We start from the raw sequence: 24,395 nt of genomic DNA on the forward strand, positions 1-24,395 counted from the left end.
GGAAAGATATGAGTTCTTATTTAAAATGTATTCACGTGTTCTATAACCCTAAACTAGAGATTGCTGTATCGAAGTGGGAGGCTTTATTTGTAGGATTGAATTCACTGAAGGTATGTTTTATGCCAGCATTCATTTTTCCAACTTTCATTTGCTTTCCTTTGGCCAAAAGTTGGGGACTTGGTTTATTGCTTGAAAGCAAGAATAGATTGCCTGAGCTGTCTCTTGGTGAAAATAGTCCTGGCTTCAAATGATGACTTACAAAGCACTAGTTGGATCCTAGGAAAGTGCCATTTTATTGGCACATATGTTGAAGAAAATAGTTTTTAAAACATTCAATTAGTTCTGCCTTTGAGGTAGAATTTAAACAAACCCAAAGCAATAGGACTAAATTCAGGTAAAACTCCCAGTGTTGCTTGGGAACCAATTCTTTTCCCACTCAAACTACTCCAAGGATAATCAAGCTCACTCCTGGCTGTATTCCATCGAAACAGATACATGCTTTTAATTCATGAATGAGACCATGGTACTTCCTTGCCTAAAACTCTCAGTCCTTTCTGATACGTTAGAGTACAATGCAAACTGCTTACTGTGGTCTGGAGAGCCCTGAACATCGGCCCTTGGTTCATCTGGTCACCTTCATCTCGTCTCACTTTTCTTCTCATCTGGTTCATCCATCTGGTTCAAGTTAACTGGCTTCTCCTCGGTTCCTTAGAACGTATCAAGCTGTTCTCTGCTGAGAACTGCTCCTCCATTCTGCCTTGGACATCCTTTCCCCTGCCACTAGAGAAAAGACTCCTCTCAGGTTTTCCAGGGCGTGCCAGGGATCACTTTCAGAGAAATCATCCTCAACCGTCCCACCTGGACTATGTTTCCCACCCATGCGTTATTCTGTAATTGGTTACCATCTTCATGGTCTCTACCACATACTTACCACAGGTCCTAATTGCATAGATATGCATGTGTAAACATGGGGAGAAACAGTATCTCCCACAGTTTCCACTAGACTGCAAGATCCATGAGAGCAGGAACCACGGGCGTTTCATTCCTCACTGAGTATCCAGAACTGATAGCGGTATCTGGCCTGTAGTCAGTCCTCAGTAAATATTTGCTAAGTGAATCGTCGGTGTCGAGCCTAATGCTTGGCGTGTTGCAGGCTGTCAGCAAACACTTTTTAATTGAGTTTGTCTTGTTCTCAGAGAATTTAGCAAATTCACATAAGCTGCCTAAATGAATCCCAAGGGATGACCTCCCTCTCCACAGCAGCGTGGTCTTTGCAAATTCTACTGAAATGACAAATGACAATTGAGGGTGCATGAATGAGAAGGATGCCTAGAAGCCTGCACTGACTCTGGAGCATCTTCTGAAGGATAAGTGTCAGGGAGGCACATACTCACTCGCCAGGTCGAGCTTGATTCCTCTGGTTCCTTGCTCTCCTGACCTATTTCTTGTCTCGGTGAGAACTTTGTTTTTGTCTGGGGGTTATCATGATGTGTTAATAAATGAAACTTGAGCATCTCTGTTTGGTTTTGAACAAGCAGCTGATAGGTTTCCCAAGGCTTCTTTTAAGCAGCTGAAATCACAGTCACTGAGCCTCTGACATAGTTCACTGGACCCAGAGCCAAGAGACCGTGTGGGATTTATGGTTTAGGTAGTGATGACAGCATTGTCCTGGGGAAATGTTTTGGCAAGATAACACAGAGCTGTGATTCAACCATTAAGTTCCATTGTTTAGGCTCTGTGAAAATTAATTTGCAAAAATATCCAGGTCTAGTGTATGTTCTGGTTTCTATGTAAATTAGAAGGTTTTACAGGGAAAAAAAGGCCAGGGATGATCCTTTCCAAACATTTTCAGATTCGTTGTCCATTAATTCAACTGATTCTCACTCAATTTTACTCTATTTACACTTATATTTTTCTCAATAAGTTGTATCAGTCAAGGTAGAAATAGACACAGCATTAGTTAGTAAGTACACTCTATGTTGCCTTACAAACTAACAGAAAGTTTAAAATTTTGACTTATTGGGACAACCATGGAGACTAAGGGGAAAATAATTCAACAATAATTGTCCAAACTTGGAAATAGAAGCAGTGCCATAGCATTCTGTAATGGCACCTGTGCTCCCGGTTGGGGGGGGGGGGTGGTTTATAAACCCGAGAATCAATCATATGGAGGAGAGTTAAGTATCAGAATCCTGGGGGTAACTGGGAGTTCTGCACAAACCCAGAGGGAGCCTTCCCTTTCCCTTTCCCTTTCCCTTTCCCTTGCCCTTTCCCTTGCCCTTTCCCTTGCCCTTTCTTGATTTGAGAGAGAGAGAGAGAGTCAAAGAGAGAAGAGAGGGAGAAACATGGATTTGTTGTTCCACTTATTTATGCATCATTGTTTGACTCCTATATGTGCCCTGACTAGAGATCGAACCCTCAACCCTGGCACATGAGGACAATGCTCCAACCAGCCAAGCTACCTGGCCTGGAAGAGGGAGTGCTTCTTACTCTAAATCTTGACATGTTGGTTCCTATGTTCCATCTTGCTCTGCGACTACATCCTGCCAGCTCACGCCCATGCCCCAGTAAGCACGGGCCTTCCCGCTCAAGTACAAATTACACCTAGAACCTAAATTACACCACATCTGCAGACCCATTGCTGGTCCATTTGGCATCTGAGGTCCGTGGACTACCTTTGACACACCTTTGTCATTGTCCCAACACTTAGCACTGATTCTGAGAGCACTGACTTCTCTCATATGGACTAGAGTCTCGCCCAGTCCACTTGGCCCCAGGACAGGACCCCTGGAGCAGCTCTTCATAAGCAGTAAACCCCCTCAAGTCTCCTCGGGGACCTCCTCCCGCCGATGAGACCCAAACATATCCTCTCTGGCCTGAATGCAAGCCTTGTTTCTATCCAGCCAAACTTCACTGACTTTTTAAAAACCTTAACTGTACTTGGGATGGTTGACATTTAAAGCAGTTTGATTAGAATCTTTGCACTTGAAATTTATTTTGACAAGAAAATGGGCACTAATGTGACTTAGTCCTGATTTATCAAAAGAAAAATGGTAGCAAAAGTCTTACGGGGACCATAGCAACAGTGAGCTCTGAAACTCCATGGCTACGATAGTCGGCTCATGTGTGGAGCCTGTTTGGGAGGAGGGATTGAGAGCAGTGGAGATATGGTGACACGAGGAACCTGGAGACCCGTGTCCTTCCTCTGTCTGTCCTGTCTCTCTCTACCTATTGCTGTGGCCCTTGGTTGAGGACCTTCCCCTCTGCCTTTCTGGCCTCAACTTCATGTAGTGATTTAGATCAGATGATCTCTAAAGTGGCATCTACTTCTGAAAAGACTATTAATTTATGGCAGATTTAAAAATCAGCAATCCAGTGGAAAATAAACTGAGATGACCCCTTCAGGAGTGGAACTAGTGAGAAACACGGCCGAGTTGAGCAGGGGCGTGAGCTCCTCCGTTATTCCTGAGTGGGCTGAGCAGGAGCTTAAAACCAGACACTGAGGCCTCGACAGTGAAGTGGGGATATAAAACCCGGGAACTGTTTGTCATAAAGAGCGCCATGCCCAATAAAAGCCAAAGCAGATGTTCGCATAAAGTTTTGCTGTTGTGTTTTAGTGGGGGTACTTTCAGGGTGTGACGTTTATCAGTGAGACACAGCACTATCTGCCTACCCCCTTTGCCATATATCAGCAGTCTCACCGTCGGTGTATAGGGCTGGAATTATTTTTGTTAATGATTTTCATGGGAGTAGATGAAATGCAATGTGCACCAGCTGTAACTTCGTTTATCATGCAGCTGCCTTCCCGGGAAGGCCCCCAGACTCACTGCCAGCCTGATTGTCAAAGAGCTTACTGTCTTGCAGAGTTTTTAAAGACACAGGGGGTTGCATTAGTTTCTTATTCCAGCTGTTTCAAATAATGACAACTTAGTGGCTTAAAACAACACAAAGTTATTGTCTTACAGTTCTGGACGTGAGAAATCTGAAATGAGTTTTGCGGAGTTAAAATCAGTGTCAGCTGGCCATTCTTCCTTCTGGAAGCTCGCAGAGGTGTCCATCCTTTTGGCATCTCTGGACCACACTGGAAGAAGAAGAGCTGTCTTGGGTGATACATTAAGTACATTATGACATGTAATCACAAAAAAATCTCATAAAATTTTAAGTAAATTTACAATTTTAGGTTGGGCTGCGTTCACAGCCATCCTGGGATGGTCGGACACCCCTGCTCTAGGGGAACGATCTGTGTGTGGCTTCTTTGTCCATTCCAGCTTCTAGAGGCCACCTGCATCTTCCCTGTGTCCCCTGCCCCCATCTTCGCATCCCGTGTCTCCTGTCCTCTCTGACCTCTCTCTTCATCCTTAACTCTTTTCTCTGTATCTCTCACCTCCCTTTTAAAAATAAAAAAGACCCTTGTGATTATATTGGACCCACCCAAATAATCCAGGATAATCTCTCATCTCAAGATCCCTAACTTAATCATTTCCACAGAGTACGTTTGGCTGCCAAGGTAACACTCACAGGTTCTGGAGTTCAGGCGTGGGCCACTCTGAAGGGGAGCTGTTATTCAGCCTACCACAGGGGCTACAGAGAGCAAGCAAGGCCTCAGGGACCAACGACTTCTCCGCAGTCACACAGCTGGTTTGTGGCAGTGCTGTGACTGCATTGTCCCCGCATCCCCACATTTGCACGCTTTACGGGCATCACCGACAATCAGGGGCGGGAGCACATGCAGATGGACATTTTTATTTTCATAATAAACTTGAGATGATTAAGGAATAAGTATAGAATTAAGTCCGTGATTTTCATAGAGCAGCTTAGAGAAGACAGACATTCATATACATATTTTAAAATAAAATTTTAATGCAATACTTTTCTTTGTTATTATAATTTTTCTAGGCTGTGGTACCTTCTAAGGATGTTAAGTGACTTCGAAAGATGTTAACCGACTTGCAGTGATATCATAGCTTAAGTGAGGATGGGACATGAGAGTGCCACGGAAACACATGTTTATATTCTTTCTACTCTTCCCTCCACTCCTTCTTCTCTTCCTCCCTCCGTAACTCCTGCCCTTGCTGCCATTTTGAAAACCAGTTATGACTGGAAAGCCAATTCAAACTCTTTCAACTAAAGGGAATAAAGCCACCAGAGGCTTATTAAGATGGATTAAACCAATTTAGGTGTTTGCCACTTTTCACAATGAAGCCCAGAGTTTGGCATGAGCAACTTGTTTTTAATTTTTCTCTCCACTTCTGCTCCACAGTTGCCTGTAACAAATAAAAAGGTCATAGAGTTTTGGATGTAGATGGGATTAGTCCAATTCTTTTCATGAATTATGGGTCTCTTACATAGTATCTTTAGCAAGTGTTTGCCAGACCCCTCTCCTGCCTTAGTTTTTTCCATCTATGGCATGGTGGGAAAGATAACTGGGGCCAATTAAAGGCCTTATTAAGTTTGAGTTCCTGAGAGGAAGGTACATTGGCGAAGGTTGTGATTTGGTTGTTAAGCCCATGTTCGGGAGGAATCGGTCCACTGCTGCAGGGTGCGGTACCTCTCATTTAGAGGCTGGTAAACCCTTGACCTGACCTCACATCTCTACCCGCTGTGTGACCATTGTTCTTCTGTGTATCTGCCTTCCTCACGATTCAACACAGCCCAGGGCTGGACATGTGATGCAATTTAACTGTCCTGCTGATGCATGCTGTGGGTGGATGAATGAATGATGGTTATATAATTTCAAGGGCATGTGGAGAACATACAGGCCCAGGGCCTCAGTGGAGATATTGAGAGGCACTAGAAAAGGCTGAAGACGTGTCTCTGATCTTCACTGACATACCATATTTTGCCACATATAATGTGTATTTTTTTACCCAAATTTCTGAGGAAAAGATGAGGATGCGAATTATACATTGGTATAATGATCACATAATCCCATATATGGTGAGCACAAAAATGTGGGTACACATCATACATGGAGTAATGCAGTAATATTATTAATAAATTGGCTTACCCCTGCTCTGCCACCTTTCTTAAACAAGATAAAGTTGGACTGGAAATCGCCATTGAAATTTATTTTCATAGATGTTTTAATGTGACACTGAAGATGAGTAGACAGTTTCCTTTTGGATGTTTGTACTCACACTCAAGGCCATTTTTTTCTGCCTACCAAATGAAGAAGTTCTTTAGCCGCTGGTGCATCAGGTTAGTGACACAGTGCTGGGCTAAACAAAGTCAAGTTGCCAAGCTCCTGTCTAGCATTGATTGAGGCTCATAAAAATAATTCATTCCCTCATTTTGATCTTGACAACCCCCAGAATATCAACTTATATGTATCAAATGCCACTTTCTGTTATATAGGACAAGGTCGATTCTCACAGTATTCCTGCCCAGTGGGAAACCAGAGCATCAGCTCAAGACCTGCTAAGTATTTGGTGTACCTGAGACATGTTATAAGGTTGGACTGTGCCACCTTCCCACTGAGGCATCAGTGTTAACTGTACCCATCAAAGAGGCCATCAAGATGAACAGGTCTGAAATGAGAAAATCTGATCTTAAAAATTAGAGATATTCGTCCTAATCTGAATATTCGTGACTTAATATTCAGGCCCAGAAAATACCTTTGCAATACCCAATGATCTCCGTGGATGGGAAATGTTGGGGGACTCTTTGATTTTACCGCTTCTGTACCATAGTTCTTTCTATGTTGTCTCCCCAACCCTCTACCCAGCCTAATTCTACAATTTCTTTTTGTTTCTAGTTCCTTCTTTCTGGGGATTGGTGAACTCAGCTTGGAATCTTTGCTCTGTGGGGAAACGGCAGTCGCCGGTCAACATAGAGACCAGCCACATGATCTTCGACCCCTTTCTGACGTCCCTTCGCATCAACACGGGGGGCAGGAAGGTAAGCAGCCATGTTGCCTCCATTGTGAAGTTGAGGGGCGGGGTGTGGCAATGCTGCTTCTGAAAGCCAATCCTCCCAGCCTTGATCTCTGTGATTGGGTTTTCTTCTCACCTAGGAATAATCCCACAGAGCCCAGGCCTACTGCCAGTACATAGAATTATGTCTAAATTGTGCTTTTTCTCCCAACCTACTCAAACCCTCGTGTTTCTAATTACTTTACACTCCCTGGAGGTTGCCTGGGGTTCTATCCCTTGGTCCCCCATGAAGGTCAGTACGTACACGGAGTTGCCTTGTCTGCAGATCATGCTGGGAAAATCCTTTTTCCCCAAAACCTCTTTACTGGGGCTTCTTTTGACCTGAACCAAGTGAAAATAAAATTTTGAATAAGGAAAATCAGATGTTTATCATCCTAGGAAGAAAACAAACAAATATCACCCTAGATGATTTATAAGAAAATCAGTAATTCATCTTCCTTGAGTGACCTTGCTGGCTAAGAATCCTAACTGCTGCACGGAAATGCTGAGTTGTGCTGTGTGGTTCCCACACCAGCATCCCTCTCCTCCCCCTCCTCCCCGCTCCTGCCCTCATGCTGGGCTCCTCCTTAATTTGGGGAAGGGCATAACGTTATGCCCATGGGGTTTTCTCATCGCTGGAATCTAGCCTTTCTCTTGCTGGTTCATTTCTATTTGACAACCTTTTACTGTTGAGTAGATTGTTGGAAGTGGGAAAAAACACACACAGAGAAAATTGTATTTGAAGGTGATGTAGCTATTGGGAACTCAAGAGGAATGGAAAATCATTCGTGAGCAAGACGTTGGGCTCACAATTATGGACCATTTCTGTTCCTGCTGGCCGCTGGTTCTCCAGGGCGTGGGTTCCTAGGGCTCTGCTCTCCCCTCCTTTACGCAGTCTGTTCACCTTCCTTACCACGGAGTTTGTAAGTAATTGGTTTTCTTCGGATATATTGGAATATATATTTTTTTCTATCACATAACCATCACCAAAAAAGAAAAGAAAGGAAAACCTAATGACTAACCAAAATGTTAGTAACTTTGACTCAGATCACAAGGCAGGCAGTAACAGACCTTGCACGTGACCAAGGCTGTTGAGCGGTGGAGTAGTTGTGCGCCACTTTAAATATAACTTGGGAAGCATTTCCGTAGCAACACCCTATCTGGCTGATGTAGCTCATTGCTCTGATTCAAGGGCAAACAAGCCAGGCCTAATTACTGTTCGGATCATTTTTATGGACCATGAAAGGAACTTCTTGTAGGTTCTACATACGCTGCTCTCCAAAAAGGGGAATCATTCGAGTCAAGTCACGATGGATAAGTTCACTGACCAGTATTTAAGAAGGGCAAGCTTCAGTTTTAACTAAATACTCAATGATTGTTTCTTTCTTGGGGGAGGGGAGGCTGATGGAGGGAATAATTGTATTACAAAAAAAGGGGAAAGCCCAAAGCAGAATGAGGGCTGATAACTGACTTGCAGACATTGTTGGAAAGATGGGCAGCCAGGCTGACGCACGGAGACCCGAGAGGAGGCGGTGGGGACCTAAGGATGCGGGAGGAGGGCAGAGTCTGGACCCCAAGGCTGTGTTAAGGGAGTAGGTTCTTTTCCTACTTGTGTAGGGAACAAGTGTTTCAAGTGTTTTTAGATAAAACATATGGTACGCTAAGAGTGGGATGGAAAGGTGACAAGCTACCAAAAATAATGGATATATAATTCCCTTTTTTCAGTAGACTATCTTAGAGGAAAATGTTGATATGAAAGGACAAACACCTCATTTTAAGACAGCTTTTCTCTAAAATGTATTGGGGAAGTAGGGACTGAGAGACAGCCTGGTGGTAAAAATCATTCTCATGTTGTTTTGTTTTGATGTTTTTGGTTGTTGACAAGGGTTTTGGGTTTTTTTAAATTTTTGATTCCATAAAGTGTACCTGATCCAAGTCAATTTTCAAACGCAATGGAGTTTGGAATTTTGGAAACATTTACTTTAAACAATGTAAATATTTATATCTGGCACGATTTGTGTTGTCAGCGGTTTGAAGAGCTGAGAGCTGTCTGATGGGTCCCTTTGCATTCGTGAAAGGTGGGAAAGAAAACATAGAAGGTCGTAGGAGGAAATAACTGGTAATGAAATGCCTAAACCTGATGGACAATAGCAAAAACGTGTTGGCGAGCCGTTTGAAAGGTGACTTTTAATGAGTCGGAGACTTATTTGGGAAGTGAAGATTCAGATCACTGCTCTTAATTTAGTTTTGCCTTGAAGGAAATGTGTATCCAACTCAAAAGGCTTTAAAAAAAAAAAAAAAAACTTCTGCAAGACTGGGAGGCTTCAGCCCTGGCTGGCGTAGCTCAGTGGATTGAGCTCAGGCTGCGAACCAAAGTGCTGCAGGTTCGATTCCCAGTCAGGGCACATGCCTGGGTTGCAGGCCATAACCCCCAGCAACCACACATTGATGTTTCTCTCTCTCCCTCTTTCTCCCTCTCTTCCCTCTCTAAAAATAAATAAATAAAATCTTAAAAAAAAAAAAGACTGGGAGGCTTTATAGGATTTGGGCAAGATGGCACATTTTAAAGTCTGGGATCAGCTAGGTATCAGCATGCTGAATACATCCCAGTCATCTCTGTGTTTTATGTCGCATTTTTACGCATGAACATATTCGTTGCTATGTTGAAATGTTTCTTATTTACAAACCCATGAAGCAGCTCTGCTGCAGCCCCCGACTTGTGTTGCTGAGTTTGTTTTAACGTGTCTGACCTGGCACGGGCAGGGAGGACGAATTGATGGCTGTTCTTAGCAGGAGCAAGGGCTGAAATTCAGCCCAAGTGCAAGAATTCAAAGAATAATAATAGTTAAACGAGAATCAAAAAATGTTGTGTCTCGGGTATAATAGAGGACATTCATTTTATTTGAGTAATGAGATTTCTTTTCCTTTTAAGTCGCTTATTTTCAATGGCAGTTTTTAAGCGGTGTTCATTTTTTTTTCTCAAAGAAAAGTTATTTTGTATCCAGTTCATGTCTGACATATAGGACTCTTACAGCAAAAATCCAAAATAACTGTACGCTGCAAACAATACTCTCTTAGAGTTGGGTTGCATGTGGATATAAGATTCTGTCTTGGAACCAGTCTCCCACTCTTGGCACCATTAAACTTAACTTCCAGTAGTCTAAGTATTTTTTAAGTCATGGGTCTAATTAATCTATTCTAGATAAAGCTTCTAAATCAACTCAGGAATCAAAAAGGGAGCAGGTGGAGATACTTCTTCCTTCACGATCTCAGTTCATTGCAAGTTTCTCTCTACGTGAAATTGGATTATCACGTAACTGGAGTTTTAAGCCCAGTTTCAGCCTGTTTTAAAGATACAGATTTTTGTTAGTGATTGAGCTTGTACAGATATACATGTATTTTGACTTTCCTTGTCTTTTTCTTCAGACCAAAGTGAGTATACATAACATGTTTGTGTATGAATTTTCATGTGCAGTTCACATAAGTAAGCTTCTTAGTGATTTGAAAATAACATTTAGGATGAGAATGTTATTTCACAGCAAAATATGGGTAGTCTCACTTGATGATTTGGGGTACAGTAATTCCTCTAGGTAGTTGCCTGCAGCATTCCTGATACAGGTGGGTGCTTGAGGGTTGCAGGTTAACAGGTAAGTTTCACTTTCATGGAGGTGATGTGGTCCATAGATAAACTCTCTGTTGATCTAAGATATGTAAAAGGAGAAAAAAACATATTGACACTGAGTCTAATATCACTTGCTGATTCTACTGTTTTAGCCAAAAATTAGTTTTGGCTTCCTTCCTCATCTTGTGGCTCTTTTAAGAAAATGAACATCTCAGTAGTTAATGACTTGGAAATTGCTGATGATGTGTTAACTAAAATCAACCACTTAATATTAGTGATGGTATGGATGGACCAGGAGGTATCATGCTAAGTGAAATAAGTCAGACAGAGAAAGACAAATGCCATACAATTTCATCTATATGCACAGTTTAAAGAACAAAATAAATGAACAAACAAAATACAAACAGACTCATAGACACAGAGAACAGACTGATGGTTGCCAGGGGGAGTGGGCTAGGGCGGCTGAATGAAAAAGGTGATGGGATCAAGGACAGACTGGAAGTATCTCGCCTTTCCCCCAAGATCTGTGATAGGTACTTTGGCCACAGCACACTCGTCACCTGACATGCCTCCTTTTTATGATGCAACCTTCATGGCATCAGTGCTCCATCCTCCATGAAAGCCCCCTTGATCCCTTTAGCTGATGGTGAAATCTCTCTCCATTTGGCTCCTTGAGTACCTTGTTTATATTTTCTTTAGGACCTGGAACTTGGCCTGGAGTCTTACTTGCCTTCTCTCCTCCTGTCTTAGATTAAGACCTCCTCAAGACAAATGTGTTCTTACATTTTTTTTGTATCCCTAGAGATATCCATGGTCATGCTTGTTGATTTGAATTGAACCAGATTATTCTTGATTACCAAGGAAAAGGCTTTTGTGGAATTAGTCAAAAGTTGTGTTGGCTTAAGGTGGGAAAAATGCAGTAAAGTCCCATGATGAAAGAAGTAACCACGCTCTCAACAGAATCTGTCACTGGAAACTAATTTCCAGGCATTGTAGTACTTTTCCTAAAACACGGTTGAAATAACAAATTGTAAAAAAGAAAAAAAGAAGGTACGTGAATTGGTTTGTGGCTTAAAATTTTATCACTTCTCTATTTTTAAGTTTTCCTACAAACCTTGTAGCAAAATTTACTTGAGCACAATAAATCGTTGCAATTCATGGCGTGTCTACAGCAGTATGTTCTGAAAACCTTTATGAGTGAGACTTTATGTTATATTAGGGGAGAAAGTATAGAGATACAAAGGTTAAATGGTAACCAACTTTGAATCACTGTTTGAGATAATAGTAAAATAGATACTAAAGAAGCAGTGAAATGATTAATTAGCAACTCAATCAATTCGGCACTAATTTTAATGGGGGTAAGAAGTTGGGTTGGTCGAAGCAGGCATTACAGAGGTGCGAGAATATGAGCTACCATGGGAAAAAGTAGGTAGAATGAATACTGTTGGTAGGATGGACTTTAAATGTTAGATATTTTGTCTCTACATGTGCAATTAAAGCAAAGAGTAAAAATAGATCCATTTTGCCATCTAAATATGTTGCTGAGGTGCTGGGTTTTATTGGGAAACTGATAATAAACTTTCACAGATAACTATGTTTACCCATTTGGAACTCATTAGTTGTCTTTATGTCCCATGCGTGGGTCTTCTTACACTGAAGCTTGGGGATGGAAATGGTACATACAATTTTATGTGTGTTCATGGGACAGAGAAGATCTTTAAGAGCTGACGAAGAACTGAATGCAATTCTTACTCATCTGTATTTGGTGATTTGATAAATGGCTTGACCCACTATATGAATAATATACTTTCTCAGAAGAAAGCAAAAAAGATTCTTTTATTTGGATTCACTTGTAATCAACAAGGCAAAGCCGCTGAGTGATGTGGAAGGGAGAGTAAAATTCTGGGAGAATGTAGATATGTCATCTTAGAAAACACGGTAGCCAAGGTTAAAAAAAAAAGTGTCAGACATGGCTCCTAGGCCGTCAAAAGGCATATGTTTGAAATATCATAGTTAAAATAGATATGATCTCATTACCTCATTGAAGATCACTCTAGAGGATTAGGAAGCTCTTAAAAATGAAATTATGGTACTACAATTACAAACGATGGTACAGAAAAAAGGACCTGGTAGGAGCTAAACATACGGATGTGGCTGCACAGGGAGTCTTTTGAGAAATAATGTTTTTAAGAGATGTGAGCGAGAGGGCTCGTCGCCAAGGAGGAGGACAAAAGGAGAAGTGAAGTGTACAAGTGGTTTCAGAGAAAGTAAGACTGAGAGTGAGTGGAGACTTCCAAGAAGAGGTCTTTTAAAGTTATGGTTCACGGAGTAGGAGCATTAAGACCTTATAGATCCCCATTTGGGCAAGGACAGGTGTCTGTAGATGTTCTGCTTTGGGTTCAAATTTTAGGTTTGCCGCTGAGCACCTGATACGAGAGGCCCAACCTCTCTGAGCTTCGGTTTCCTCGTTTGCGAAGGGAGATCATGACAGTCCCCACCTCGCAGGGCTGTGGTGGGGAGAATTGTGGGAGACAATGCATTGATGTGTCAGGTAGAGAAGAAAATGCTCCTTAATTATTCACTACTGTCCTAGTCTGTCTGGGCCGCTGTAACACACCACCACAGACTTGGGAGCTTATGAAGAATGGAAATTTGTTTCTCACAGTTTTGAAGGCTGGGAAGCTAAAATCAAGGCACCAGCATGCTTGCCTTCCGCTGAGGGCCCAATGCCTAGTTTGTAGCTGGAGCCTTCTCACGGTCTTCACATGGTGGAAGGGACCAGGGAGCTCTGTGGGGGCCCCTCTTATAAAGGTCCTGATCAGGAGGGCTCTGCTCATGTGCCCTAATTATCTCCCAAGAGCCCCACCTTCTAATACCACTACTTGGGGTTAGGATACCAACATGTGAACTTGGGTGAGACACAAACATGTAGACCATGGCAACTACACCAGAGGTGTTGGTGCCATTAGTGAGAAAACAGAGCTCCCACGTGAGTTTCTCTGTCAAAGAGGCTGATAGTCACACTGGAATCAGTAACCTCTATGCAGAGCGGGGAAGTGATTTCAGTTCTTTGGATGACAGAATTAGAATACAGAACCGCCGAGACAGTATCCCCATTGTAAAAGGTTGAAATTCAGTAGGTATAAGGGGAAAGCCCACAGGTAGGTATATATTTATAAAAAGCTGCACAGATTCAAGCTGCACTAGATGTCCTGTAAAGTCACTACATGCATAAAGGTGGAGGAATTTAAAGGATAATGTGCTCAGTATGAGTAAATAGCGCAGGGAAGACACCAAGAGACAAATTCAGCCTAATTCCATCGTACTGCATAAAGTACTGTGTCCATGATAAATGAGGTCATTATCCTGCAATAACCTTCCCCAAAAGACAGTGTCTGAGATATTACTGTCAGGTCTTTGGTGCTGATGGTCAGATGAACTAAGGGAAAAGACATTGAGAAGGCAAAGTACCCAAGAAGAGAAGCAAAGTGGTGGCGAGAAGAATTAAATGCTCTGTTCAATTTGTCTATCTGAAAGGCAAATATCTTGAAGTGTAATTGCAGGTGCCTTCTAATTGTACCTGTCCTGCGCAGCCTTAGACTCAAAGAACTAGCCGTGGTGTTTGAAATTAGCTTGGACCAGACCTCAATTCAAAATAAGAATTCAAGGTAGGAGAAAAGTGAGTGATTTCCATGTGTTTCACTGAGAACCCCAGCGCAAAAAAAAGTTCTGGCAGTCACCGAAGGCAACTTGAGATGGAGAACACGCTCAAGCTTCAGACGGGAGCCTTGACCTGGGAATCCCCTTCCAACCGAGAAACTCTGATTTTCTGTGAGCAGTGGTTGCACAGGACACGTGGTATGTTGTCTGTTTGAGGCTGACCCAGGAATGAGGATTTAACGAGGATGGAAACCCTCCTAAAGGAAAACCCCCTTTAAGTCCTAGCTTTGGTTTGGAAGACATTTGCATTCTCCTTTTCTTCTCATCCTCTGTAAAATTTATTCCTCAAAGTTTCACATGCAGGATTCTTTCTCATTGAGGATATTTTTGCTCTGACTCTGAGTAGCTAGAATGGAGGTTTCAGGGCAAAATAATGTTACAAGAAAGGATTTGGATTAAAGGTAAGAAAAAAATGAAGCCAAAGTCACTGTGTTTATGCTCAGAGCAGAGCTTTTTTTTAAGGTTTTTTTATTTATTTATAGAGAGGGAAGGGAAGGAGAGAGAGAGGGAGAGAGAGGGAGGGAGGGAGAGAGAGAGAGAGAGAGAGAGAGAGAGAGAGAGAGAGAGAGAAACATCAATGTGCGGTTGCTGGGGGCCATGGCCTGCAACCCATGCATGTACCCTGACTGGGAATCGAACCTGCGACACTTTGGTTCGCAGCTCGTGCTCAACCCACTGAGCTACGCCAGCCAGGGCTAGAGCAGAGCTTTTTGAAGGTAGTGGCAGGTTCCGGTGTGCAGCGCTGAAGTGAAGAAAGATTAGCAAATTGCAGGAGACACAAGGTGCTGTTTCCTAAGTTGGGAAGTAGATTCAGAGCAGAGGCGTTGTGTTGTTGGTACCAGGTCTTTGTGCACCATTGCCGGGCTTAGTTCCAGGCTCAGGATTACTGCTGCTCACTGCCTCGGTGGTTCCTTGTAATGTGTACTCCTCGACGTGGCCCAGAAAAGCAATGCAGAGTCATTAGGCAAGTCTTCCAGGGAAATACATGGAATTTGGCTTTTTAGTGTTTTGTAAATGTATCTACTTCTTTCTCGATTTTTCTTCCTCTGGCGACTGTTAGAATGACTTTGCGTTCCTTTCCTATTTCTTGGTCCTTTCTCTCTCCCTCTCCTCATTTTCCTTCCTCTTCTCCATCTCTCCAACTTGCTCTCAGCATTTCCTCCCTTCTGCAATCCCTTTCTCCTGTTTCCCCTTCCCTCCACCTCTTTTCTCCTGACCCCTTCCGCCTCCCTGTCTCCTGGATCTGAAAGCACATGACCAGGGAACCTGTGTCCTCTCTCTTCTGCATCAGAGTGGGATAGGTTTCCCCTCTTCATACACTTTAGAAAGACTGACAATTGTGTGATTTTGGTGACAACACTTATGTGAGAGAACATTCAAGTTATCCAAGCACAGTTTTTATAAGGAAATATGGAATGAATTAACTCAAGATGCGTAATGAATGTACAACCAGATGAATTCCTAGAAGGAAAATTTTCCTCCTGGAATCTTAGGACTTAAGTATCTGTCACCTGGTACCACCTTAGTTTTCTGGTTACATGACTCCACAGATGAAATGAAGAGGCATTTTACAAATCAACTGTACACTCAGAAACAGAAAGCAAAAATGCCTGGTTCACCTACCCTGCTTGCAGCTCAGCCTGCTTGCCGTCCATCCACATATGGGGAAGAGGAAGAAGAGAAGAGGGAAAAACATAATCTAATTTTTAGACTTCTCCCCAGCTGGCCTCATTCCCCAAGCACTCCAGAGCAAGTCCCTCCATCACAATCAAGATGATAAAACTGGTGAAGCACCTTAAGTGACACGGAAACAGTCACACAGCCAAGAGAAAGTTTAGATTTTGATATTAAAAAACTAGTACCAATTGTGCATTCTCTCCAAGAAGGCTCTGAAACTGGCCAGTCTACTCCTTGTAAGCCTGAGCCTTTCTTCGGCTGGATGAACGAGCAAAGCTACCCCTATGTGAGCTTTAGAGACTTTGAGTTCTATTATCACTAGAAACCAGATATCTTTGGTCTAAAAATTAAAATAAAATAAAAATAAATAATAGTTTCCTCATCGGCTCAGGAAAAAAATGAGATGGATTCTGCAAAAGAAAACTTAAGAAAATGCTAATTTGCTTCTAAGCTCTGTCTTTCTGAAACAAAAGAAAACTAGATTAAAACGGAAACACTAGAAGCAAAAATATGATTTGGGGGAGTCTATGCATCATACATAATTGAGCATCTGAGCAACTATCAGACTTTTAATTTTTCTTATGAAAATTTAATGTCATATAGATATAGCTTTATTAATATTATATGAAGGACTAAGAATACCTAAAATGATCAATTCATGTCTTTCCAGTATCTCATCTTTTTATCACTTTGGAATGTAGGTGTTCTAATCCTCTGTGCTATAGCATGCTAGGGCCAAGACCCAGGCTGTAGGTAATGTTAACATCAGTCCATTCATCTTCCACTTCCCCCCACTCCCTTGCCCCTAAGTCACAGTTATGCAGGATGAGTAAGTCTAGAGGTCTCATGCACAGCGTGATGATTATGGTAAATGATGTTGTATTGAATACTGGAAATTTGCTAAGAGAGTAGATTTCAGGTGCTTCCACCGTTACCACCTCCCACAAAATAATGGTAACTGTGTGAGGAGATGGATATGTTAATTAGCTTGACTGTAGTAACCCTGCTATTATATATGTAATATATATATAAATGTTGTACACTTTAAATGTAGACAATATTTATTAAAATATAAATAAATATTTTAGAGGTTACTCAGTTCAAACTCACATCTGTCTGTTCCATAAGATGATCATTTTGTTTAGGTTAGCATTGCCCACTGGTTGTTCTGAAAAAAAAAATTATTTTCTATATTTACTCAGATCTCCATCATATGTGACACTTAATGTGACATTAGTCAATTCTGGCCCTTAGCCCTGAAACACACATACTCTGACCGTAAACAAAACATGTTTATATGTAATATCATACAATGAAGGTGCATGATCTCGTTTTCTACCAATAAGTGAAAACTTACCTGCCCACACAGTGAGGTGTGTCATATTCAGTAGAAACCTATCAAATTAGCAGCATCTCACCTGCCTGAAAATATTTTCCCCACATTTATATGCAAATACATTTCACAGCACATCTAAAGAGCTGAGATTTTTCTTAATTAGTATTTCCCTTTGAAATACTCAAAAAAAGTATTTTTTAATTGGGAAAAAGCTACTCTTCCTTTATTTTTTTTTTTTAGCCAAGTAGCCTCTTTCCACTAATTTTTCAACATGAGCAAAAAGCATGACTTATGGCATGGTGGAGAAAGGGAAGGCACATCACATATAGCACATTGCTATTCAATGCTCGTTTGCTAGCTGGTCGTGAATGCAGAAGCCAACTCAGTGTTTGGTGAGTCCCAGATCACTTATTCTGAGCCTGACAGACTTAGATAGAATAAGGCTTTGGCAACATTTCTTGTTCAAAATGAGGGTTGCATCACCCTTTCAGGGTTTGGTGCTCTCCAAGCCCAGGTTCAGAGCCTGAGATGGAAAGCCTTGTGCAGATGATTCGCTGAGGAAGTGTGGTCAAGTGAAAGCCTCAAAGGAATGGGGAAGGAGGTCAGGGGGAGAAGTGCAGCAAGATGTGGGTTCAAGTGGACTCCACCTGGAGCCTGGTCCCACAGAGAGCTCTTGAGCACAGATGGCACCTGCTCTCGGCCCACCCCCCCCCCCACCTACCCCTAGAGCAGGGGTGTCAAACTCATTTTCACCGGGGACCACATCAGCCTCGTGGTTGCCTTCAAAGGGCCCAATGTAATTTTAGGACTGTAAAAATGTAACTACTCCTTAATAGTTAAGCGAGAGGGTGCCAGTCCCAATAAAACAAGGGGGAGGGCCAGATTCAGCCCAAGGGCCTTGTGTTTGCCACCTGTGCCCTAGAAGCTAGGGCACCAGCCTAGGAGGGATATACCCTCCCTGGAATTCCCAGGCAAGACACCTCTTATGCAGGGGTGTCCAGGAGAAGCTGCTCACACTGGCTTTCAAGAGCTCATTTGCACATCTCTTCCTGAGATCTCTGCATTCATTAACATCCGGTGGTAACCTGAAATCCACCTTGGTAGGAGTGTTTACACCACAGGAGCCTGCAAATGTATGCACCAGGGTTTGTTTGTTTGTTTGTTTGCTTGCTTGTTTTTCCTGGATAGTTGGTTGCTAGGCAGTTACCAGCATACCACAGTTCTTCCAGGCCACAGGCAGTTCCCAGAAGGGTGAGGTGATTGCAGCCAGTGCTCATAGAAGCTGGGAGACCCATCCACTGGTCCAGAAGAGAGGATCCAGGTGGATCCCCAACAACCTCTATTGTAGCTGGGGATGAAAAGAAAGTTTTAGATTTCTCACCGATATTCATATGGAAATGACTCCAGCGGCCATGGTTTGGTCTCCTGGAGTGTCATTCAAACTGAACTGACCTCGCCCTGTATTCTGCCCTCCCCAAGCCCAGTGCCAGCCCCTAGCTGGGGAGGAGGGGGAAGCTCCGAGGTGATTATATGGGACTTGGACTTTCCTTACCGTCATCCTAATTCCTCTTTTATTACATCGTCTTTACTTGGTTGCCTCTTGCAAGCCAATATTCCTCCTAATCACGTATTTGCAAAGGTAAGATTGACGTATGAGTATAGCTTTTGCTCAGTGCCTTGGCTGTCACAAAGCAACCTCTTCGACTTCTTTTCCAGTTTCAGCCACCACTACCCTGGAACCAGGGGCGTCCTTGTTTCTCTCACCACCCCCAGCCCCTGTACCAGCCTCTTGTCAGTGACACTACCAGCAGCATGGTGTGCAACCCTGTGGACGCAGGCTACACACCTGTTTGAAAGTACGAAGGGAAGAGCTTTTAGGCTTTTCCGAATAAGTGACCCTTATTTAACACACTGCCTTTTAGTGATTATTTTGCAATTTCTGAATCCAAAAGGTAAGCGTCAGGGGGGAACGATCTAAATAGGAATGAGGAAATAGCCCTGTGCCAGGCAGTCTTAAGTCCATGCTGTTCAATCAATTCAAAGTATTACTAGCATTTTTCTCAAGAGTCTAATATACGACAACTGCCAAGCTTTTCTTATGTGATTACGAAAAGGACAGATACCGGAGCGAGCCGTATTTCAGCTCTGCGGGGAGATAAAAAATGAACTGCTAAAAACGGCCCAGGAGGAATGAGTCGCAGTAAGACATCAGTGTCATCTGTGTACTGATTTGTGATGAATTTCCGAAAGGCTTAATGGTGTGATGCTCTGATGTATAGGGGCTTCCTGAAAGTTAATAACTGTAAGTTACCCGCTTGGAAGAAGGTAATGGGGAAAAGTAAGTAATCACGTGTAATATGTAAATAAGTAACTTCACTAATACTGCCTAGTCAACGGTTGTGTGTCCCATACCTCTACCCTCTGTGATTAGAAATATAAAATGAAAAGGATTGCAAAGACATGAGGTCCAATGTTACACAAACACCCACCACGATACATGTGGTGAGGCCTTTAATTTGCCTTTTCCTAGCCTGGGTCCCATATAGCTGAAGGGAAAACTATACATGGATTGCTTTTTCAGGGGTGAATTCGCAACACCCAGAGTCCCCTGATGCAGATTCAAGGGGGAAAAACAAAATCTCTTTGGATGGGCACATCTTCTTTGCCAGTAACCATGTGGTCTATCATGTCCCCCGTGGACTGTGTGCTTAAAGCAACAGATACGAGGCATAAGACCTTGAACAATGGTGGCCCCTGTCAACCTGCCACCTGGGTTCCTGTGGCCCTCTCACTTTCATGGCTGTGACTGACAACTTCTGGTTCGCAGCGAAGTGCATAGCATAAAGAAAGCACTCGATAAATGTTTATTGAATTCAATGAAATGATAAACAGATGAGTGAAAAAAATGCCCCAGATCCTGGACTCACAACCAGATGGAAAAAGAGAGAGGAACTAATTATACTGAGTATATACTACCTCCATGAACACATACATATTTTATCTCAACTTAATTTCCCAAACAACCTAAGGTGGTCAGTTTTACAGGGACCTGAAATGTACGGTTGTTAAATAATGTACCTAGAGTTACAGGGACAGGAAGAAAAAGAGCTGAGTTTCCAGAATGTGGCACTAAAAAGCTGAAGACAGGGGAGAGATATTTTCCATCTCTATCACGGGTTTAGGAAGAAGAGGGCAGAGGATTGGAGGAGCCCTGACCTTCCATTACTTTTCTTCTCCTTGGCATAATTTGAAAGAATGAGGCAAGGTGGCACCCTGTGCCGGGTTTGCTCCATGCTCAGCCTGTTATTTGCATTTCTGCAGGCTGTGCGTTTGGCTTTACATGGTGCATATTTTATCCTTAGAGGTGGTGCCGTAGGTCTGCTTGGTTATCTGGCTGCCATTCTCTCCCCTGGCAAGGGGACAGAGCACACGCCAAATATCGTTTCTCAATAGGCAGTTAATTTCCCTACATCTTTCATCAAAAAAAAAAAAAGCACCACATAAAATGCTCAAGATAGTTATGGGTATCACTACACCAGATGGGGCGGCTATAGAGTCAGGGGGAAGACATACAGTTTTAATTTCCAGGACAGAGAGATGTGTGCCTTCTCTCTGTATAGAGGGTGGCGGTGCTTTTGCTGTCACCTGTTTTCTCTCTCTTCTACTTGCTTTCTCTTAATTTGTTATGAGGACACACATTGGTGTTTCTGCATCTGCGTTTTCCCCTCAAAGAACATGAATTGCACTGTGGAAGCCCTGATAGGCACATTTCCAGGTTCTCCTGGGCTCAGAGCAAATCAAGAAAAACTTCTGAAGTCATGAGCCTCAGAGGACTGGCCAGTGTAAACGGCCTGTTCCTGTTTCTCCTAGGCAGCCATGCTTTAAGTCATTTCAAATGATGTGCATAATTTAACAGGGGCGAAGCTGCCGCATCCCTGTCATTCATTTCTCAGTCTGCCCTTAGTTCTCTGTGGATAATAATGATGATAATGGATGGAAATTTTAAGTTTGTTCTTCACCGCATCCAGCGTTCAGGCTGAAAAGAATTCAAAGGTGACCTTCAGTTCTCAAGTCACACCAGGAATAGGGCAATCACATCGAAGGCTTGCAGTCGCAATGGTATTATACAATATTTAGGTCAGTGCCCCCACTCAAGACCATTGCCGGGAGCCCACCCCAGCCTCCCAGGTCTCTCCCACCTGCATGGTCTTGGGTGACACATGCTTCCGGGGAGGCTGATGCCTGTGGGGCTGGTGGTGCTCCTGCCTCTCCCAGCACCGGAATGCGCACGGCTCTCTCTCTCTCTCTCTCTCTCTCTCTCTCTCTCTCTCTCTCTCTCTCTCTCTCTCTCTCTCTCGCAAGCCGTGCTCTCACAAGCACTGCTGAAACCTGACACTGCGGCTCCCCCCTGGCACGGTTGTTTCTCCAAAGTGGTCATGGCCTTTCTCCCAAGCCCGAATGGTCTGACCTTGAAGGGCCTTCAGCCTTCTTTTGAGTTTCCCAGAAGACAGCGTGGCTTTTCCAGTTTCATCAGAGCCTCTGACAAAATGTTTAAAACAAGCCCCCTTAGGATTCTTCTGGAAGCCGGTTAAGTGACCCCACGTGATGGGCATCGTAAGTGCCATTCTCCGTCACCAGCAAAAGGCTGCCTCACCCGAGACTTACGTCTTTAGAACGCTCTTCTGCCGCAGAGTAATTCACCCAGCCTCCAGTCCCCCAACTGCCAAAAACTGGGACATTTCCTCTCCCTGTGTTTCTTGATAGACTCAGGAAAAGATTCTTGAGATTGTTAAGATTGAGAATCACTGTTCAGTTCCAAAGTTCCTTTTACAGTTTCCTGAGAGTGCCCTGAAACCTTTATGTAAATGTGCTCTTAGAGGCTAGAATTTATACCCTTGTCATTCTGGAGGGAAATGCAAATTAAACTAAGCTTGTACTTCACTCACTGTGCACAAGAAATTCCCCCCCCCCCCCCAACTCTTGTTCACTGAAGTGTTTCCCAGCGGATGCCTTCCCCTCTGTCCCTCCACGTCCGCCTGTCCCTTGCTGGAAAGGGGGCGGGGGAGGGCAAAGCCACAAGGTTGGTCTTTTTTTTTTTCCTCCTGCAACTGAAGGATATTCCTTCCTAGCACAGACAGGTGAGCTCCAGAGCTCTGTGAATTACCTTTAATGTTATTAACATGAACGCAATGTTATTAGAATGTACTTCGAGTTTTCGATGGATATTTTATCCTTTTGTGACCGAGGCTTTCCAAAAGATAAAATGTACATTTTCCTGCATGGAGTATATGAAAGTTCAGTAAAATATGATAATGTCACCTCACACGCTGTTCTCTTGGGTATGATATCTGGAAAATGTTTTCCTCTGACAGCCTCTTATAATGGATGAAAATATTCCCTCTCATTGCACACACAGTGCAAGGTTTGAGGCATATTATTGGAGCCAGGTAATCTGCCTCTGAAATACTGGTATTTGAAAAGCAAATTTAAGGCTTAGGACGCTTTCGCTTTATGATCATTGACACTGATGTTAGTAAACTCTTTCTCTAGCTATGAAGAAGAGAAATGGCAGGCAAGTTATTTTTTTTCCGCAATTGCCATTTGCTTTATAGTGACTGCACCATATGGAGCAGAGTAAATAAACTATGAAGGTAGCAGTAGCAGGGTGCATAGAAAAAAGGAACACACTTGGACTCCTGACAAACCGAGTTACTTTGTCTCCTGGAGCCTGTTTCCCCGGATCTATAAAGCAGATTAAAGTGTTGTGGTGAAGCTCGGTGTATTGGAATTCTCTCATGATGGTGCCTAGCACAGAGTGTTTCCACAATTTAATTTTAACAGAGAAAAAGCTAGCCCTGTAATATATGGTGACGGACTAGACTTTGGGTGGTGAGCATACCATGCAATATATAGATAATGTATTATAGAATTGTACACCCAGTCCTGGCCCTGGCCAGATGGCTCAGTTGGTTGGAGCATTCTCCATACACCAAAAAGTTGCATGTTCAATTCCCAGTTGGCGCATGTACAGAGAGCAACTGATTGATCTTTCTCTCTCACATCGATTTTTCTTTCTCTCTCTCTCTCTCTCTCTCTCACTCTCTCTCTCGCTCTCGCTCTCTCACTCTCTCTCCTTTTCTCTTTCTCTGAAATCAGTAAAAAACACATCCTGGGGTGAGGATTTTGAAAAAGAAGAAGAATTTTATACCTGAAACTTATGTAATGTGATTAACTGGTTATCCCCCCTGCATTTAATTAAAATAAATAAATCGAAGAAATAGCGGACCCTAGAAATGATGTCAACAGAGGCAACCCACATAACAATAAGCTTGTGGTTTAAAGTCAGTGTTTATCATGCCATCAGTATTACTCTACTTTTTAGTCAATAAAAGTGGCCAAAGATGTCACATAGAACATGGTGAAATGTATGGCGGATTATAGGGTTTGTGAGGGAAGGGAGGAAAACACGTGTCTTCTCCCTTCTACCCTCCCAGGCTCTCCAGCTGGGACCCTGTAAATTAGATTGACAGAAGACAGATTAACAAGGGAAAACCAACAGAAGTTTATTAACGTGTGCACTGAGCCTGTCATCGCAAGGGAGTACCCAGAGATGTGCAACTCCACAGGGTGGTTACCTTTGGGGTCTGTATCGCTCACTTGGTGAGGGAAAGGGAGGAGCGAGGGGCACTCATGCGAAAGCAAACGACTCTCTGGAAAGATGAATGAGCCCGTAGGAGAATGGCTGGGAGGTAGTGTGTGTGGCAACATCTGTCTGGGTGTGGTGTTGTCCCAGAAGAGAAGTTTAGAGTCACTCCAGGGGAGTGGGTTTATGGTATTTGAGTTCTTTGGGGAGACTCTTCTTTTAAGCAGATAAGAGGCTTCAGGAACTCAAATGCATTCCGCTCACAGTGATTCTTGTGCCAAAGTGACATGTTTTAGGGCAGCATGTCTGGTCCCCATCAGTGATACCTGTGCTTCTTAGTCTTCATAAAGCACAGCCCCTGTGTATTTTGTAATCTGGCATGTGTGTAACCATGTCTGGTGGTCTCCTTGCCTCCTTGAGGCCATATATTCATTGGCTCATAGTAGGTGCCCAGTAAGTATGCACTTAAAGTTTTGGTAGATGTTT

The 24,395-nt window shown here is 43.0% G+C and overlaps 1 protein-coding gene across 3 annotated transcripts in view; it reads left to right on the forward strand.

Annotated features, from left to right (window-relative positions):
- The window catches only part of CA10 (carbonic anhydrase 10), a 454,702-nt gene that overhangs the window by 166,797 nt on the left and 263,510 nt on the right, over positions 1–24,395 (forward strand). For all 3 annotated transcript variants that reach the window (XM_045836822.1, XM_045836824.1, XM_045836823.1), the window contains one exon: positions 6,755–6,897. In XM_045836822.1, the coding sequence (XP_045692778.1) occupies positions 6,755–6,897 (143 nt within the window). The remainder of the gene's footprint in view (positions 1–6,754; positions 6,898–24,395) is intronic.

Source organism: Phyllostomus hastatus, unplaced genomic scaffold (assembly GCF_019186645.2).
Source record: "Phyllostomus hastatus isolate PE091 unplaced genomic scaffold, TTU_PhHast_1.1 phas_contig_210, whole genome shotgun sequence".
NCBI classification, from domain to species: Eukaryota; Metazoa; Chordata; class Mammalia; order Chiroptera; family Phyllostomidae; genus Phyllostomus; species Phyllostomus hastatus.